This window comes from Cryptotermes secundus, unplaced genomic scaffold, assembly GCF_002891405.2.
Source record: "Cryptotermes secundus unplaced genomic scaffold, Csec_1.0 scaffold857, whole genome shotgun sequence".
NCBI classification, from domain to species: Eukaryota; Metazoa; Arthropoda; class Insecta; order Blattodea; family Kalotermitidae; genus Cryptotermes; species Cryptotermes secundus.
Window position 1 is genome coordinate 26,471 of NW_019734325.1, and position 18,848 is coordinate 45,318.

General features: G+C 40.2%; 1 protein-coding gene across 7 annotated transcripts in view; it reads right to left on the minus strand.

The window, feature by feature from the left end:
- The window catches only part of LOC111868679 (stathmin), a 114,870-nt gene that overhangs the window by 8,804 nt on the left and 87,218 nt on the right, over positions 1-18,848 (minus strand). For 6 of the 7 annotated variants that reach the window (XM_023859559.2, XM_023859557.1, XM_023859558.1 and 3 more), the window contains exons 3-6: positions 16,325-16,491; positions 15,633-15,824; positions 9,167-9,307; positions 719-859 (exon numbers count right to left, since the gene is read on the minus strand). In XM_023859559.2, the coding sequence (XP_023715327.1) occupies positions 719-859; positions 9,167-9,307; positions 15,633-15,824; positions 16,325-16,491 (641 nt within the window). The remainder of the gene's footprint in view (positions 1-718; positions 860-9,166; positions 9,308-15,632; positions 15,825-16,324; positions 16,492-18,848) is intronic. The other variant, XM_023859560.2, reaches the window with a different exon arrangement.

The window sequence follows — 18,848 nt, forward strand, 5'->3', positions numbered from 1 at the left end:
CTTCATTCTCTGGAAGCTCCAAAGAATTCCTACTCACCTTGGTGAAATCCCCCCGGGTCCCCATAATTGATGGTTTCAGTACTATATCCCCACATTTTTTTTTATTGCTAGCGGGGTGGTACTAAGTCCCTTGTACTGCGGCCACTTCCGGCCTATTGTACCAGCCACAGATGACAGGTGAGGGCAAATGTGGAGCAAATGGTGGAATGAAGATTGGCAGGGGAAACCGAAGTACTCGGAGAAAACCTGCCCCAGCGCCACTTTGTCCACCACAAATCCCACTTGACCAGACCCAGGACTGAACCCGGGCCACCACAGTAGGGAGCCAGCGACTAACCACTTCAGCTATGGCACAGCCATACCCACATATTACCAGCAGCAATAACACAATGTTTATTGTCTGCCTGCCAATGGCAGTGCTGAGTGATACATACCTACCTACCTACCTACCTACGTACCACTCGGCGCTAGAGCTCTGGGTTAGCCTTGGCCTCCTCTACAACCAGTCTCCACATCCAATGCATGCTGCCATAGGAATGGACCCACGCATGATAACCCGAGGCTGGTTGTTAGGTTTCTGAACAAAATTCTTTTTACAGGATGAGGTTGTGAGCCTCATGCCCAACACCCAACCTGGAGGACCAGTACTGAGTGATACAGTCAATTATTGTGTGGTTCCAGAAAGTGAGGTACAAAAGTAGGGTGGGTCATTACTCACATGACTACGCAGCTTCTCAAGTTGCTCCCGCTCGAGCTGCTCACGTCTTTTCTGTGCCAACTCCAGCTTGCTCTGAATCTGAGACTCCAACTCGTTCATTTTCTTGAGCATTCCTGCCTGAACCCGCTGCACCTGCTCCTCCTGTCCAGTGGACATACTCACCACTCAACAAATACATGCAACAGTGCTTCATGTTCTTGTTCAAGCATAATGGAACTTTGCTAAGAGGATGTGCCATTGCATAACGAAAATTACACTACCAAAATCCTAGTTTCATGGAATTGTGCACATCTACAACAGCAACACGCCTCATTCAAAACTAAATGTACCATATTGCAACCCTTTCTCAACCAGTCTTCTACAGGAAGGTGAAGCAGAGATGCCTCACACATACACTCAACTCTCAATTATCTGGGGGCGGATTAACCGAGCTTTTTTTGGGGCTTATATGTTGTTTAATATTCATTCACTTTTGTTTCACATTGTGAGTTGTAACACTATTTTCACACTAGTGTGAACCGAGCTCAGCACTTTTTGGTCCCATTATGCTAACACAATGTTCTAGGGTAGGGGTGAAAGAATGCAAGTTTTTTTGGAAAGATTCAAGGACAGATACACTGCCCCAATTAGTCTCTTTGTATCGATTTTTAAGTGCGTTAGCAAAATGTCAGGGTGTAAAAGGAAGCGTGTTGTGTTAAGTATTCAACAGTAACTCGTGTGAGTCGGGCTTCGAAATGTTAAGCAGTGACGAAATCATAAGTTAAGTGGGGGTGCAGTCAGAAGAGCAGGAAGAAACTGAGAATGAGGAAGAGGTGGACAGTGCTGCTAGTAAGAAAGTATCACATGGTGCTGCTCTTAATCATTTGGAATCCTTACTAGACTATCTTGAGAATGAAGAGAACAGTTTATTAACTAACAAGCTAATATTATGTAGGTTTCATACGGATATCCGTAAAAAGGAAAATGCTGCGAAAAAGCAAACGACAATGTTAAATTTTTTTAAGTGTTAAGCGTGAATATTCGTAAAAAGTGTTGGATGTTGTTGAACACTGTGATTGAAATAACTAATTCATACTTCAGTGTAATGTAAAAAGTATTAAATAGGCCATGAGATGACATAAAAATGAGGTTGAATAAATTTAAATACAGGTAGGCCTATAGTATTATGAAGGTACAGTATTACAGTACTACTTTTAATAAAATTTGTCTTAACCGGGTTTTCGATTAATCGTGATTTCCATCCCCACCATTATCCCGGATAATCGAGAGTTGAGTGTATTTGCAGAAACCTATATTCTATTTAAGCATCTTGTTACATTCCACACTTCTATATGTATAATACAAACTCCGTCGTAAATGCAAAACTTTATTGTAGTTCTCGTCCCCTTTCTTTCACATTACATTTTAGTGGCAACCAGCCATCATCAGGTGTATTTTAGTTCATGTAGCTGTCACACTGCACTCAATATTAACATTTAACCTCCAGATTTCCAATTGTTCATTGCTCTGTCGTCAATCGGCACCCAATATTCCAGAACTCCCCTTGTCGGTTTTGTCAATTATGTTTAAAATCTTTATTAATATTGACTCATTGATTGGTTTAATATTTTAAATTCTCAATTTAGCTTTAAACCCGTTGGTTTACTAGTAGCAAGCAGCAGCAGCAGCCAACTCTGTCAGCGATCGCCAGCGCTCATCAGGCTAGCCAGCCTTGCCACAACTAGCACTGACTAGCCTGCTGCTGCAAGAGCTTCACCCAGCATCCTGCAGGTTTGCAATCACCGGGCTGCTGCAAGGAAGAATGTTATCACCAGCTCAGGCTAGCCCGCTATGAAGGACGTTTTGAGAGTATTCATCAGGCATGCTCTGCTTCCCTGATCATCTGTAATTCATTCTAACAGCAATGAATGTGTTATAGTTTTTTGTGGATGTCTCTCTGCACCACTGGATTCAACATCCCACAGAACAAATGCAAATCACCGGCTTCAGATAGTAAGATAAAATTCTATACCTAGTGAACAGAAAATTGCCACTGCGGTTTCAAAGACAATCGTAACCAGTCACTTCATGAAGCCACTAATGACTTAAGCTCAAAAGAATGCCTTACCCTTTGAACAGTCACACATGATTTAGTGTGGAAGAAAATACTGAAAACAGTGTAAGAAACAAATCCAAAGAAATATTTGCAACATTTTCTAGAAATGTTCCCAAAACATTGATAGCATTTATTCCAAGACATAAAAAATAACAAGAATCATTCAATTTCAATGATTGGTCTTATCCTTCAAGAACACAAGCTTTTTCACAACCAGAGACATTTAGCCAAAAATATGGTCAAGGATAAAATTCAGGAAACGACAAAGGTAAGAGATGAAAATACTTTTCAGAATGATGATGTTCCTGTAGCAAACATAGATAAATCACAGCTTAACCTTTAAACGACTAAAGACACCGTATGTCGTCGCAGATATNGCAATTGAAAATTTATTTGCAGAATAACTACACCCATGATCCTAGAAATATAATTTCTCACAGATCAACCTAATTCATACCTGGCTGTCCCACCAATTGCTAGAAAGAACAAGGTGGTTCAAATATGACCGGGACTGATTAAAAAAAAATATAATTGCCAAACACTTACTTGCACATGTCAGTCTTCAACGTACTCCCCCCCGGAATCAACGCATTTTTTCCAACTTTCTGGAAGCATCCTGATGGGGGAGGGGAAGTGGTTGGCGGGTTATCCACTCCCGAACAGTCTGAATGACGGCATCATTGTCCACAAACCACATGCCTTGCAAGTCTGATTTGAGCCTTCTCAACAGGTAGAAATCACTTGGGGCCAAATCGGGACTGTACTGCGGATGTGTCAGAAGGTTCCATTTCCATTTCCGAAGGGTTTCCATTGTTGTTTTGGCCGTATGGGGGGTGCATTGTCTTGAAGGAAGGCTACCCGCTTTCCACCTCTCTTCCATTTGGATCGGATCTTTTCCTTCACGTCTGTTGCCAGGGGGTCTGAGTAATAAGCTGCATTGACTGTTCTGGCATCTGTCAGAAAGTCTACATGGATAACCCCCTGCCAGTCCCAGAAGAACGTTTCCATCACTTTTCCTGCCAAACCGTTCCTCCGCGCTTTCTTGGGTTTGGGAGAACTGGTATGCCGCCACTCGACTGATGATTGGTGGGACTCGGGAATGAAGTAGTGCACCCACGTTTCATCGGTGATCACTATAGACTTCAAAAAAGCATCACCTTCATTTTCAAACTGCTGTAGGAGACAACTGGCAGCTGGCATGCGCACCATTTTGTTCACGTTCGTCAAAGTGCGTGGTACCCACCGTGCATTCACCTTGAGATAGTGCAGGTGGTATTTCACGATGTCTTCTACACTACCAACACCGATGGACAGCACTGCTCCAAGTTCCTTGATAGTGATGTGCCTATTCTCACGAATAAGTGAGTCTGCATGATCAATGTTTGGCTTGGTGATGGATGTTCACGGCTGACGATCATGCGGTTCATTCTCCACGCCCTCTCTGCCTTCTCTGAAGCACTTACACCACTCAAACACACGGGTCCGTGAGAGACACTCTTCCCCATACTGTTGTTGGAGTCTGTGGTGAATTTCAGAGGACTGGACGTTTTCTCCAACGGGGAATTTGATCACAATGTGTTGTTCCATGCTCCGCGGTACCTTCTGTACGCTCATCCCTCTAGCAACTCCCAGACAGCACTGAACAGGTTCAAACCCTAACAGGAGGGAGAGTGGAGGTTGTGGCTACAATCTCTCAAGGTCGCACAGCTGCTGCGCCGTGCGGCTTGTTTACAAAAAAAAAAATCAGTCCCCGTCATATTTGAACCACCTAGTATGATACTCCATATGGTCATGGGAACTCGGTCAAAGCTGCCACAAAACACCTGTCTATCCGACACAAGTAAAAAGTGGGTTAACTGTTTTCTACAGAAAGGAATGTAGTGACCTCAAAAAGAGAAAATGCACCTCCTACTAATTCTGAAATCCTACTTATTTAACCATTTACACAATTTGTGTCAACTACTGACAATTTTTTCATTAAATCGCTCAAAATGTATGAAATTGCTTTCCCTACCCCAGCACAAGACATCCACCACCAGTTTCTTAACCCAGCATTTAAATGATTGAATAAGAACACATAAATAATAATTTAATGAGAAAGTTATCACTTTTGCTTGAATCTGTGTGCAATTAACGGTATATGACTTAACTATGTTGAGTTTAAAAATGTTTATCTTCACACAGCCTTACTTCCAAAGAAAAAGATCTGTGGTGGAAAAAAGTGGTACTGGAGCAGGTTTTACTCAGTTCTTCAGTTTCCCCTGCCAATTATCATTCTAATGCTCCATATCCACAAATCATTAGGGGTCTGTAGAAACGGTCCATTTGAGGCTGCAGTTAACAAGGGGCGAAGGTTCACATCGTGCCTACTATTAACAATATTGAAGACAAACTTCAAGTAAGATGCTATGTTGTTCTTTAGCATTGAGTTTCTAAATGATACCAAAAGAAATGTAAAGCACTCTTTTCTCTCATACAACCATCTTCTTCACAATACTATGCAGCTTATTTTTCCTGATCTCAATCTGAAGTGTAAATTTAAACCCTGAACAGTAGTATTAGCATTACATATCACACCACAACTTTCAGGGGTCATTGCTTCTTTAAATTGTCTTGTTTATTCTAACCCACATTGCGAAAACTTGGTCTATTCACAGAGTACTTTACCACATCTATTATGATTTTCCCCAAACATTCCTCACAAAAACTGAAGTATCTTATACTTGTGAAATAAGAAATTAACCAGTTTGGGTAAATCTTCCATGCACTATCCATTCTTCTACTAGGAGCAATCAATTCTTATTCAATGTCCAAATGTAGACTTGAATGCACACCACTTTTCACAAAGTCCCATTTTGCATGAAACTTAATTTAGCTTAAACATAAATTACAGCTAGCATTAAATGTGGGCATATGAAATGAATGCACTAAATGTATAATTTAGCATAATGTAAGGTTAAGAACTGTTAAGCTTCTTCTAGCAAGCAGTGCACACACACATATAAACAAAAAATGAAGCTTGTGTCATAACACAAATCAAATTCATGGTTTATAAAAGGGTCTTAAAATATGTACATACATGGCTCCACTTATGATCTCATGTCATGTCAGGTCAGCCCCTTGTCACTATGGCATGGGGCATCCTCAGGTTGAAGATTGGGAAGATGGGTTCCTGATACGGTGGGTAGCTGCCAATATATTGAATAAGAGGCTGTGGACTGCCCACAAGAGGTGGTCCTCCAGTTTAGTTGTTGGGCATGGGACAAAACACTCACCATAAAAAAAAACTTGTGACGAAATATCACAAAGGACTTTGGACAGATTCTTTCAATAAATGACCTAACATAAAAAAAATTGGATGTGATATAGTACGTGGAATGTAAGAAGTCATGCTCACACGAATCATGTATTGTTCATACGAAACTAAAGTAGGAAGGAAAAAAAAAGTGAATGCATTTCATTTGATATGATCAAAGTGGTTATGTTTCTAAAACCTGAGTTTAACCTATGATTTATAACAGTTCCCATGTGAGGAAACAAAAGACCCAAACAGTGACTGATTTTCATAAATGAATTAGGACTTCCACAACAACTCAAAAGTAATATTAAAACTGAAATGAACCAGTACTGATGGAATAAACTGGCAGTGCAGTAGCAAGCAGCAATTAGGGCATTAAGCTTTTACTCAAACCGCTCCATTTACATTTTCTTTGGTGTAATTTCATGCTCAACTAAAAGCCACAGCATATGATGGGGTACCCAAAAGAAACCGTACTAATTTTTTTGTGGGCAGAGCTTTTGTAGTACCGCATTTTGCCGCTATGAGCGCATAGAGCTAACGTTCCTGAGTCGATAAGCCGACTACCGTTGCTTCAGAAGGTAAGGACTAGTTTCGGCAGAGTTTATAGTGACAACTGTTTTGTGTGATCATCATTTTTGCAATGGCTGATTTTCGTGAACAGCGTGCGGCGGTGATATTCTGCTGGAACAGAGACTCTTGAAATGTTAAAAATGGCGTACAAGGACAATGCTATGGGGAAAACTCAAGTGTTTGAGTGGTTTTCCTGTTTCAAAAATGGTGAAATGTCAATTGATGACAAACCTCGTTCTGGTCGTCCTTCCACGGCCCGAAGACATGAAAATGTTGAAAAAAATCGTGAAATCATCAAGGAAGATCGACGACGGACCATTGAAGAAATTATGGAGCTGTCGGGAGTGACTTGGAGCTCAGTTCAGCAAATTTTGACAGAAGATTTGGGAATGAAAAGGGTGGCTGCGAAATTCGTGCCACGACTGCTGACTGCTGAACAAAAACAAGGTCCTTTCCTCCCCCTCTCCCACACTACTGTTTTCACTTGAATACTTGCCCTTCCCCCTTTCCTTCTCTGTTCTCACATAGCTGTGTATATTTCCAACACCAGTCTGCTTTTACCGGTTCTCACGGTCTCTTCGCTTGCAGATTTCTTATATTTTTTTCTTCTACCCTGAAGATGGAGGCGATACGTTCCTCCGAAACGTCGGTTAACACCACATATACACGGTGCTAAATCCCAAAAGACTGCTTTCTTCAAAAACAAGATCGCATAGAAGCATGCTGTGCTTTGAAAGAAGAGTCCCTAAATAATGTTATATTTTAGCGTCCTGTTGCACTGATTTAAGTCCATGATTTATTTCAACTGTCTTCCAGTGCATACACTCACTTATCTCCTCCTCTCACTCGCACTACATGTTTCGGCACGAAAGTGCCATCTTCAGGTGCTATTCGATTTACGCTAAACTAGTTCATTGCATGCCTTGTCGTCTTCATATTAAAATATATATTTATCATATATATTGATAAATGTTAAAAATATTAAAATTGTTCAGGATTTTTCATCCCTACGTCGTATCTCACTACGCGAGTCACACCTATCCTCTTCTGTTGGAGCACTCTTTCACTNCCTTTTGTACTGCATTATGATACAAATTTTCTCAAAACCTCATTACAATATGATTACTGTAAAGTCGTCCATGTTAAGTACCAGACTATGAAAACTTATGGAGGAGCAAATGTATACTCCATCATTCTCAACATTGGCACTAGATGGAAGTGAGCGGTCAGATTCACACTCCATCTGCTTTACCCCTGGTGAAAAAAACCCTTGGTAACCATTGGGCAGGAGGCTGGGTGGGCCCCAGAGCCAGTCTCGACACTGTGGAAAAGGGAAATATCCAGTGTCCCTGCCTGATATGTGCCCTGTGGAACAGACTGACAACACCAGATGAACATGACCAACCATTTCCCAATACTGGTGTCTAATCAAGAACTTGTGGGCTTGATAACATCATCAGTCACCAGACAAAACAGGATTATGTTGCACTGCAGGGCTCAAGTGACCACAGCACATAATTTTTGTGGGAGAATTCTGATAAATGTCACTTCACACCAACCACGTTTGGTCATTTTCAAGTTATTCTGTCATTCCTATAACCAAGAGAAGCATGGAATTATGGGCACAGCATTCCATGGAAAATATATGTTATGATCTATAAAATGTAAAGGTAAAGCTAACCCTGCAACAGACCCTGAAGGCCCTTAGGCTTGTGAGGCATTGAGGCTCCCACATTTTCTAGACATTCGGCTTATGGATGGCGGTGAGGTTGTTAGCCTTGAGCGCTGGCCTCTCCTTAACGCCCCGTAGCATTAGGTAAACTGAAAAAATTAAATGGCCTCATCGGGACTCAAACCCACGACCTTCCAGCTTGTAGCATAGTGCCTCAACCATGCTACTGTGTGACCCGTTATGGTTTATAAAGTATGGGTTTTTAAGATCCAGTGGCACAAAGCTGTACCATGGATGCAAGAAAAGAAAGGAAATTTAACAGTAGGAGAGGAATGACATGAAGATCATATATGTTCAAGGAGATAATGGAAAACGTTTCATGATAACCATGCAATGAGAGGAAGGAAAAGTGAAGACACAGTGACAGTATGGTTGAAATGAATTAAATGAGTATGAAAAGCCCAGAACCTCATGAGATCATAAAAGAACCACAAATACACCTGTGGACAGAGAAATCTAGTTGACATTCTATAAAAAGAGGCATTAACAGTTTCCCATATCAACTTCATTAAATGCAATATAGTATGGATTGATGAAGACAGGACAGATATCAGCATTATGTGAAGCCAGTGACTAGACTGAGAGGCATACAGTGCAAATCCAGCAAGTATATTCCTCAAACAAGAACCAAGCATAATGCAATTATGGCATGCTTCATTACAAACCTGCATCCATATTAAACAATTCTCTTCTACACTTTTCAGATCCTTCTATAAAATCAAGAACTGTTACAGTATGTTGCTAACTCACATGTTCCTTAAGCCTATCCAACATTTTCTTTTTGTACTCATTTCGCTGAGCAATAGCTGTTTTGTACTTCTCCTCAACTGCATTTCTTACTTCATTTCTCTGCATTTCTAGTGACAGTCTTGTCTTCTCCACACTCTCTCGCTATAAGAAAAAAAATACAACTACAAACTGAATATCCAATTAGCAAAGGAAATTTCCCAACATCATGTGTTACAATATACGGAGCCATGAACCAAAATTAGTGCACAGGAACTCTTTTATAGCAGTAACTGGATTAGTAGAGATCAGAAAATGTTACCAGATTTTGATGCTATACTTAAAAAATCTAATTGAAAACCCTGAATTGTATATAGGTATAATAAAAAGAAAAGTGATGACTGATAGTTGAAAACTAATTAACAAAGTAAAGGTAAAAGGCAAAGTCATACCCGTGACCACAAACTATGCCACGATGTCATATAAAAATAAAGCTCCATGTTTCTAGATCTGGCAACAGATGCGAGCAATAAACTTAATGATTCAATAACTTAATCATAAAGGCTAGAACACCAGTACACACTGAACTGGGAGGCCAGTCTGAATATATGAACAAAGCTAGAAAGCGGTATATACAAATCTTCAGACACACAAAATATACAAATATGATGCTTAATACTCACATCAGAATGTATTTATGAATAAACAATGAACTGGAGAAATAAAAATAAGGAATACTTTTTAATAAAGTTTATCACCTCAACCCCTGAAAAGCCCTCCATATAACCACATTTCTGCTACTAGAAAAAATATATTCATACTTTGAAACAACATTTTGACACAGGGCCACTTTCTGGGGAAAAAGAAAAGAAAACATGTCTGGGAGGTATTCATATAACCACTTTCTTATTGTAGAGATTTACAGTCCATGACACAATGAGCTGTTAGTGTCATGTTTAGAGAATGGGAAATTATAACAACAGTAAAATGCAATTTAACTCCTGGGTTAGCATGCTAGACTCATGCACAAACGGTCATACATTAAAATTCTAATGAAGTCAGAATTTTTCATCCCTTGCAACTGCAAATACAGCATGTTAAACTCAGCAGCAGCATTGGCAGAGGTGGAGATTTTGTCCACATTAACATGGTCAAACACAAGTTCAAAGTTTCACACTCTCCCCAAGCTTTTAACTAGTGACTTACAACCAATTATGAGGGATGGAGAAATTTGTATACTATTACACAAAGCAAACACAGTTATCTAGAATTTCCTGAAGTTTTAAACTGAGAAATCAATGTTCAAATCAAGATAAAGAGTTTTTCTCGATTCAATATCGATAACTCAAGACTCACATGTCCATTTTATGCCAGTTTAGTCAGAGAATGATTAAGAGTGAAACCTTTGGTTTCATGTTTGATGAAGAATCTGAACTCTGAAGATTTAATTTAACTTTCAGTTCAAGCATGCCTAATTCATCTTCCCTTTATTTAGATATACAAATGGCGAAGTGTATTTATTGGATTCTAAAGATCTAGAATAACCAAAGGCAGATAATCTTATTTCTATCTAAAATTAATACTTTAAAACCACAATTCCCAGAGTGGCGAACCATTTGGGGTTCAAAAAGTATGATGTTATGTCCCAACTAATATCCAAGTAACTTCCAGAAAGTTCTAATTTCATATCAGGAAGTATGAAAATAAAGACAAAAATATTTCACGTAGAATTTATAATCTATGACATCAAACGTTAACTCCATTCAACTGAACCAGTGTCCCTACCTCATAAGTCATGCCACCACCATGGTACTGTTAATGACAATTTTAAAAGGTAAAGATCTCCAATAGTATGGTGTTTATACAAAATTTTACATCCTGCACTGGAAACCCTCAAGTGGTGATAAGAACGTTAATTTACACTGAAGTAAGCTAAAATTTACCTTCACTAGCCACATTAGCAAGTAAATCTTTCCAGTATGAACAAAGAACAAACAGACTCATTTCTTGCTAGATTCTGCTTGAATGAAAGTTTATTTCACATTTTTAATCAAAATTATGTTCATAAAATACAATCATACAACAGATATTACTAGTTATAATGCTCGATAAAATGACTGCAAAATGACAATACAAGTATCCGCCTGTATTTACAATCTCACTTCAAGTGATTTCATTTTAAACAATTGGTGTCATGATGCGTGAAGTAACTGTGATGACATTATCCAGGAAATTACATAAAGACAGGCAAGTTCCAAGCTGCATGTTACTGATCATTCAGGACTAGGGGGAAAAAAACTTGTTCAGCAAGCTGCAAGTTCCTGACCCAGATCCAGAAGTTCCACTGTTTGCTGAAAAGTACTCAATGATTTGAACTCTATAAATGAAGGCATTGATTTCACAACTTTAGGAAGTGAGAGTTGCCAATCCACTGATTTGGATCTTTCAACTTCTGCAACACAACCTGCCCTGTGTCTTCATTCCTGCCAGCATCCCTTGGATGTTACTGGACAGTGCCACCTAAAAGGGCACCTATCCAAACTAGGACTGACAGATGACCCAACTAGTAAAAGGTGCATACAAGAAGATGAATCAGCCACACACATCTTATGTGATTGTGAGGCTATAGCTTACTTAAGATTTCGCCACCTGGGTGAATTCTTCATGGAACCAAGTGACTTTTATAAATAAAATCCTACATTTAATTCGAAGTATAGGATTAATTGAGGGTTAATCCAAAGGGGAAGCACAATAGATCGTTGAAGGTTGCAGTGCAAGGGGCAGATTTTATGGCTCACCCCTCATACTCATCCCTTGGGTGTGACACGCACAATAAACAGCATTCATATTGTGACATGCCCACTCAAAGCCAGGATTACAGAACCAGAGAAGATGTCCATTGTTAAGCTATGGCTCTGTAAACATGTTTCCCAAAAGATGTGATTGCTGTAACAGATACACAAGCAACCATAGAATCTTGTAGTGGCGTTCTCTATTGGGTCCATGCTGAGGCTATAGCCTGCGATAGTGAATGGTAGCCAGTGGTGGCCTAATGCAGCTTAGAGTCAACAGCCAGGAGTTATAACTATAAGTCAAGTTGTGAGACAGTCGCCAGGCAGTAAGGATGCAAACACAGAAGCCAGGGACTCTACGAAGTAGGAACAATTAACTGGCAACACCTACTGAAGCCAAAGAAAGCTCAGTGAGAGCTGTACTGAAATGTAAAGTGTGTGAATTACTGAAACAGTTATAATTACTTCTAGTTACAAGTTGTAAGAGTCCAACAAATCTGATTACCAATCCCAACACCATATCTAGTCACTTAACAGAGGACAATATTGTGGCATGACAACTGAAAGCCAGAACAGATTTACAAATCAATGCGGCCACTGCTAGGCAACGGCGCCATACACACGTTATTGGGAAATGTGGACTCAGTGCGACACAATAATGAACATGTTGTGGGTAAACCATTCCCTGTGGTGACGCAACAGCAGAGGATCTGTGTTAGGCAGCACTTCCCTGCTGTGATGTAACACTGGACCCTACTGCTGTTAGGGCAACAGGCAACAGAATAAGAAACCAGCCGAGGACCAAGCATGGCAATGGGTGTGTTGTGGCAAGACAGACAGCAGTGGAAGGCAGTGTGTGCTGACAGAAGACAGTGTGTGTTGAAAGAAACCAGTGGTTAGCCAGCACAGAGAGATGGACAGTTCTACAGTATAGTGAGAGTTGTTAATAGAAAAGGAGCGACTGTGAAATGACTTGTTCAACATTTTGTGGCATAGTTACAGCGTTGAGTAAAAAAGTGATGTCGCAATATACTTTTTGAGTGCTTGTTACACAAAATTTTTGGTGCCGAAACCTGAGAGAGGGATACATACGATAAATTTAGACTTCAATACTTCGAGACAAAGGAGAAATCAGACGTTAACTTGGATCTGTCAATATTTGCAACTTCTGACTTTTGACAGACCCCAATACAGATGATCAACCAGTTTGTTAGATTGTACTTGGAGATAACCTCACAACTAGTTATGGCGGATAGTGAACTCCGAAGGCTGAAAATGAAGCACTCCACAGCAAGGTTCACTACACTTATAATGGAATCCGCTGCCAGCACCCCACTTGAGGATTATGAGTACTACTACCTAGGCTGTCTACGGGAGACCCTGGATCAACTACTTTCATTGGATAACGATTTCCAGGATCATTTAGAAGAGAGTGAATACACAACTGACGTGTAGGTCTCTGATGAATACATCCGACTCAGAAAAGTGAGCACTTCTGAAGGCCAAGCGGGAGACAGAGAACCGACTCGTCTTGACAGGAGAGAATCTTAACCATAAGACTGACAGATTGGAAGATGCGTATTGAGAAACTAAAGGCCAAAGAAGAAATGCGGAGAAAATTGGAAGCAGATAGGAAAGCCTGGTGAGAATAGATGGCCGCCAGCCACAAGGAAATGGTGGCCAAAATCAGACCCGAAACAGATGAAGAGATGATGGCCTGCCAAGACATGATGGGAGCATGTCTAGAAGAGGATAAGCTGACCTCAGTGGGTACGAAACCTGAAGTGGCCCAAAAGGAAGAGGTCCCCATAGAAAATGTCATAGTGAAACAGGCAAGTAGACAGAAGAAGCGGCATAGGGGCAAGAAGCAAGCTGCAGGGCGAGGTGGAGAGCAAAAGGAACTGACCCAAGGAGATTGTGGATCTCAGAGGATATTGGCTGCTGCCTGCAGGAAGGTGTCCCACCGTGCAACAGTGGCATGATATAGGAGAGATGCCTTCAGAAACAACAGACCCAAAATCAGGATGGGTGCCAGAAGAAATGTGTCACCGCACGTGGAAGAATGACTCCCTGAGCAGGAGTGGCACGGCGCAAGGGACACACTGTCGGTAAGAACCAGACTAGGAACAACATTGCAAGAGGAGCCCTGAGATGGTAGACATTCGGGGAAAGACTTCAGGTGGATTCGAAGGGCAGCAGGCACTTAAAAGGAACACAGGCACAAGACAGCAGCTGCTTCTGAAGATCGAGAGGGGAGCAGATGAGCTTCTCAGGAAAGCTTGAGAACTGCAGTTCGGGAAGCGAGCAGCCAGATCGTCTGTTGGGTTACAAAGAATGATGAATTGACCATTGTGGAGGTGTCAGCCCCTCCGAAACGGAAAGGAGACTGCATACGGAGTAAGAGCTAGATATGGGGGAAGCCGGCCACTACTGGTGTTGGAGTCCCCACTGGTAAGAAATAGAGTGTGAATGAGTGGCTGTAGAAAGGAAGAAAAGAAACAAGAGACACACCTGGAACTTTTCATAGACATGACAATGAACACAATGAGAATCAGCTATCCAGTGCAACTGATCATTCCTTTGGATTGACCAGGGTGGGGAAGATGTTGGGAATCATGGACTCAGCATGACGCAATAACGCACGCATTGCAGGTAAACCACTCCCTGTGGTGATACAACAGCAAAGGAGCTACATTAGGCAACACTTCTCCAATGTGATTAACAGCGGACGCTGCTAGGGTAACAGGCCAGTAAACACTTCCCTTGCTGTGACATAACAGCGGACCCTGCTGCTGCTGGGGCAACAGTCAACATTATAAGAAGCCAGCTGAGGACCGAGCATGGCAGTGTGTGTGTTTTACCGAGACAGAGAACAGTGGAAGGCAGTGTGAGCTGACAGAAGACAGTGGTTAGCCAACACGGAGAGACGGACAGTTCTGCAGTACAATGAGATTTGTTAATATGAAAGTAGCAACTGTGAAACGACTTGTTCAATACTTTGTGTTATAGTTACAGCATTGAGTAATAAAGTGACGTCACAATATACTGCTCACAGTCTTGTTAGACGACACACGTTTCTGCAGCAACGAATAAATATGCAATAATGGAAGAATTCTTAGAATCTGTACTTTCTACATGGTCCATGCTGAAGTTATATAATGTTGACACCAGGGGAGTTGAGATTTCAGTATGAAGTCTGAGTCAGTAGTTGAGAGTCTCGAATTGTATTGTTAGACACCGCTACTAAGCAATGACTAATGAAGACATAGCAGAATGAAAGGACTTAGTGTTTACAGTAGTAATTTGTAGTGTGTGTAAACTAGCATGTGTTATAATCCTTTGTAGTTATAAATGCTCAATAAATCCAATTACCAATCCAAACACCATGTCTGGTCACTAACATGTGACAATATTAACAAAGAATCTGACAGTAAACACTCACTGTTAAATTTCTGGTTCATCATTTTGGAACACATGTCCCATTACAACATGTTAAAATCAATTCACTTTACTTTGTATTCAGTTTATCTGAAGATATTTGGAACAATAATGGATGAGTGAGACCTGTTTCAATCAATGGTAGTTGAGAAATATTTTCTCTGTACATCAAAATTGATTATCATTTATGTCCAGTGAAACACTGTGGCAAATACAAAATAATTCACAAATAAAAAACTATAAAATTGTCTTATACATACATGATCCTTTAATTTATACTTCAAGTCATTGATGAATGATTCTCGTTTCTCAATGTGCGCTTCCATCTTTTGTTCTAGGGCTTCTCGCGTTTGTGAAATGAAATTATTTGCTTGTTCCTCCCTCTTCTTTGATGCCTCCTCAATCTTTGACATCTTGGCAGCCAAAAAAGCCATCCTGTTTGCTTCCAACGACTGAATGAGGAAAACAAATATCACACATGAATACTGTTCAGTAACAACACAACAGATAAGACAACATAAGGCATAACTTTCTGCAGAGACAATGTCTCAACATGAAGACATACAATTCAAAAACTGCTTATAGCAATTACATTCTGATACACAGGCCTCAAGATCCCGCAGAACAGACATATGAGTAAGAAACTACATTACAATGGTTATTTCTTAAAACGTTCGCTCACTCACTTGGTTATGAAATTCTCCTTCTTTGATGAAATACAGAAGATTTATCACCATGATACTAATCCTATAATCAGCTAGTTGAATCCAGCCTATGACAACCTATACCTCCTAGATCAATTTTAATAGTGTATTCCCCATATGCGGCTAGGTCTTCCACACTGTATTTTCCACTCTCGTTTTTCTGACTAAAATTTTGTATAAATTTCTCCCTGAGTTTAATAAATTAGGTACCACACTAATGCTGCAAGATTAATGCTGCACAATATTACCAATCTCCTCTCTTCAGCCGCTTTCAATTTCTCCTCGATGTTCTCCACTGAAACCTTGTTGCTGGGGGAGGAAGGTCGTTTGGGAGGAGTCACAGCCACAGGCTCTGCCAGGATTACTTCATATGACAGACCACCCTTAGATTTCTCTTGACACCTGATTTCAGTTGCTGAAAAACAAATTTAAACACATTACAATTAGATGAAAATTCTGGAAACCACAAAATATAAGCAAATGTAATATTTAAGACTCCTGCTTATTTTTAACCAATTACTGCAATTTTAACACATAATGTGAGTTCAAAGAAATGCTCTAGACTTGTTGTATTAAGGAGGTGTTTGGTTTGAATCTTGGCTGGGCCACTGGCTATTCTGCAGTGTTTCTGGTTTTCCTCAGTCCCTCCAGGATAGTATCTTCATTATGCCACAACTGCTTCCTTCAAATTCATCACCTACCTATCATTATACAATTCAACTCCATATACTCCAGGTACTGACAGTGTACTAAAATAAACCATACAAAAGAAAAAAACATGGTACACAAGTACTAATAAATCATTTTTGATGATACTTATTTCATTGAAGAATCACGATGGATGTGTCCAAAAGAAAGGAAATCGAAATATCTGTTAACCGTTTTTATGCAAGGCTTTTAAATTCGGTAATAATTTCACACATTTCCTTACTAGTTTATAAAACCTTTCAATTAAACCATATGTGGTGTTTCAATTTTAATATTCTGAGGTCCGGCAATTATAACCCAATAACCCAGACCACTTGGAATCATGCTGACCACAACATAGAAATGTGTTTTAACATAACAGGACCCAAACTAAAACTATGATTAACAGTATGTTTGCCACTGGTCCAAGATGTGTCTGTGAGCAGATATGCCTACAATTACTGAATTTTTGCACATCATCGTCTTGTTTTCTTATTTAAAAGCAACATTTTGGAAATTGGGCTCTGTATCCATTCTCATGTAAGAGACCACTTTAGCAGAGCTCCCTATCTCTGGATATGGACAAAGGATGATTGATAATGTACAGAAAGTCAATAATTGTATTAATATACCATCACTGAAAACTTTTAGATCCTATTTGTATATGCAAACTTAACAAGTCATGTCAGTATTATTAAAACAACATATTTTTAATNCAACTTTAGCGGATAGAGGGCGTTGCGTGGTCAATGCAACGGATCCCCACGGCTGTTACTTTCAGTTTTCTAGACCGAAAATCAAAACCATATTCATATAGAATTTTAGAACACATTAAACTTAAGGAATACTTTCTATCATTCACTTCAGAATTGTCTTTCTTCCCATTCCCCTATAAAAAGGAGAGAACGTATCAAAAGAAATATAAATATGTATCTATAATTTTATATGGTGCAAAGCTTCGTTTCTCACCACAGGGGAAAATATTAGACTGAATGTGATTGAGAAGAGGGTGCTGAGAATATTTAAACCTAAGGAAGAAGTAGCAGAAAGATGGAAGAAAATTCATGAAGAAGAGATTCCTAAGTTCTACTTTTTGCAAAATATTTTTATGGGGGCAAATTACAGATGTGTTGTGTGGGGTAGAAAACAGGCATGTAATGGGATGAGAAATGTACATAAAAGTTTAGCTGCAGTACCTGAAGGGAAGAAACTGGAAAACATATAGACAAATTAAAGGATAATATTAAAGTTGGTAGGCTGTTGTGATCATGGTGATATATTTTCGCCCACCTGAGCGACTATCAGCTTCTTAATTCCCACCCCCGTTAAGTTAGGTACAGAGTTACAAATTTTTAAGGACTCCTGTGAAAATTATATTTAAAATTGAAGGTCTCCATTACCATCAAGAATACAGGCCATGAAAAATGCTCTTGCTCCTCAATGCTGCTCCAGGGTCTTACATAGGTAAATCGAGGTCTGTCTTGCAGTACGAGGGACCACAGAAGTTTCCCATGGATTCCGGTGTTCCCGGTTGCACAGATGAGTCACCCGGGTAAGGGGTACAGTATTGGCATACCACAATACACGATGCAGGTTGCAGACGTGCCAGGGGCTAGTATCGATCTCTGTGGCGGCGCCGGTTCGTCTGTGCCATATGATAACGTCATGGTCAGCGCCCCCTAACTGGGGAAATACGGTGCCCTGTCTCACTTTCAGTGAACTTGGACGGGCTACACAGCGCCGGTCCTGTCCCCCAATCTGCCTTCAAAAGCAAACTCAAAATTTTGAAACAACTACAATAATTTGCAACACTGCAAGAACTAAACAGCGAATAAATATTCAACAAAGCTTAATCAATTTATGATGCTAGTTTTCGTCTGCAAAACAGTGGATGAGGGAAATGTGGGCCCACAAACGAGAAGCCCAGAAATGCCGGGCATGTCTACGTCTGAAGAGTACAGTCTGCTATGTTTAATGCCATGCAGTTCGGAGAAAGCCACACGTTTCGAAGAAGCATAATAGAGTCATCTTCATGGTCGAAATCCAATGTCCCTACAGTTGTCCAAATAATTTCACACGCATCGA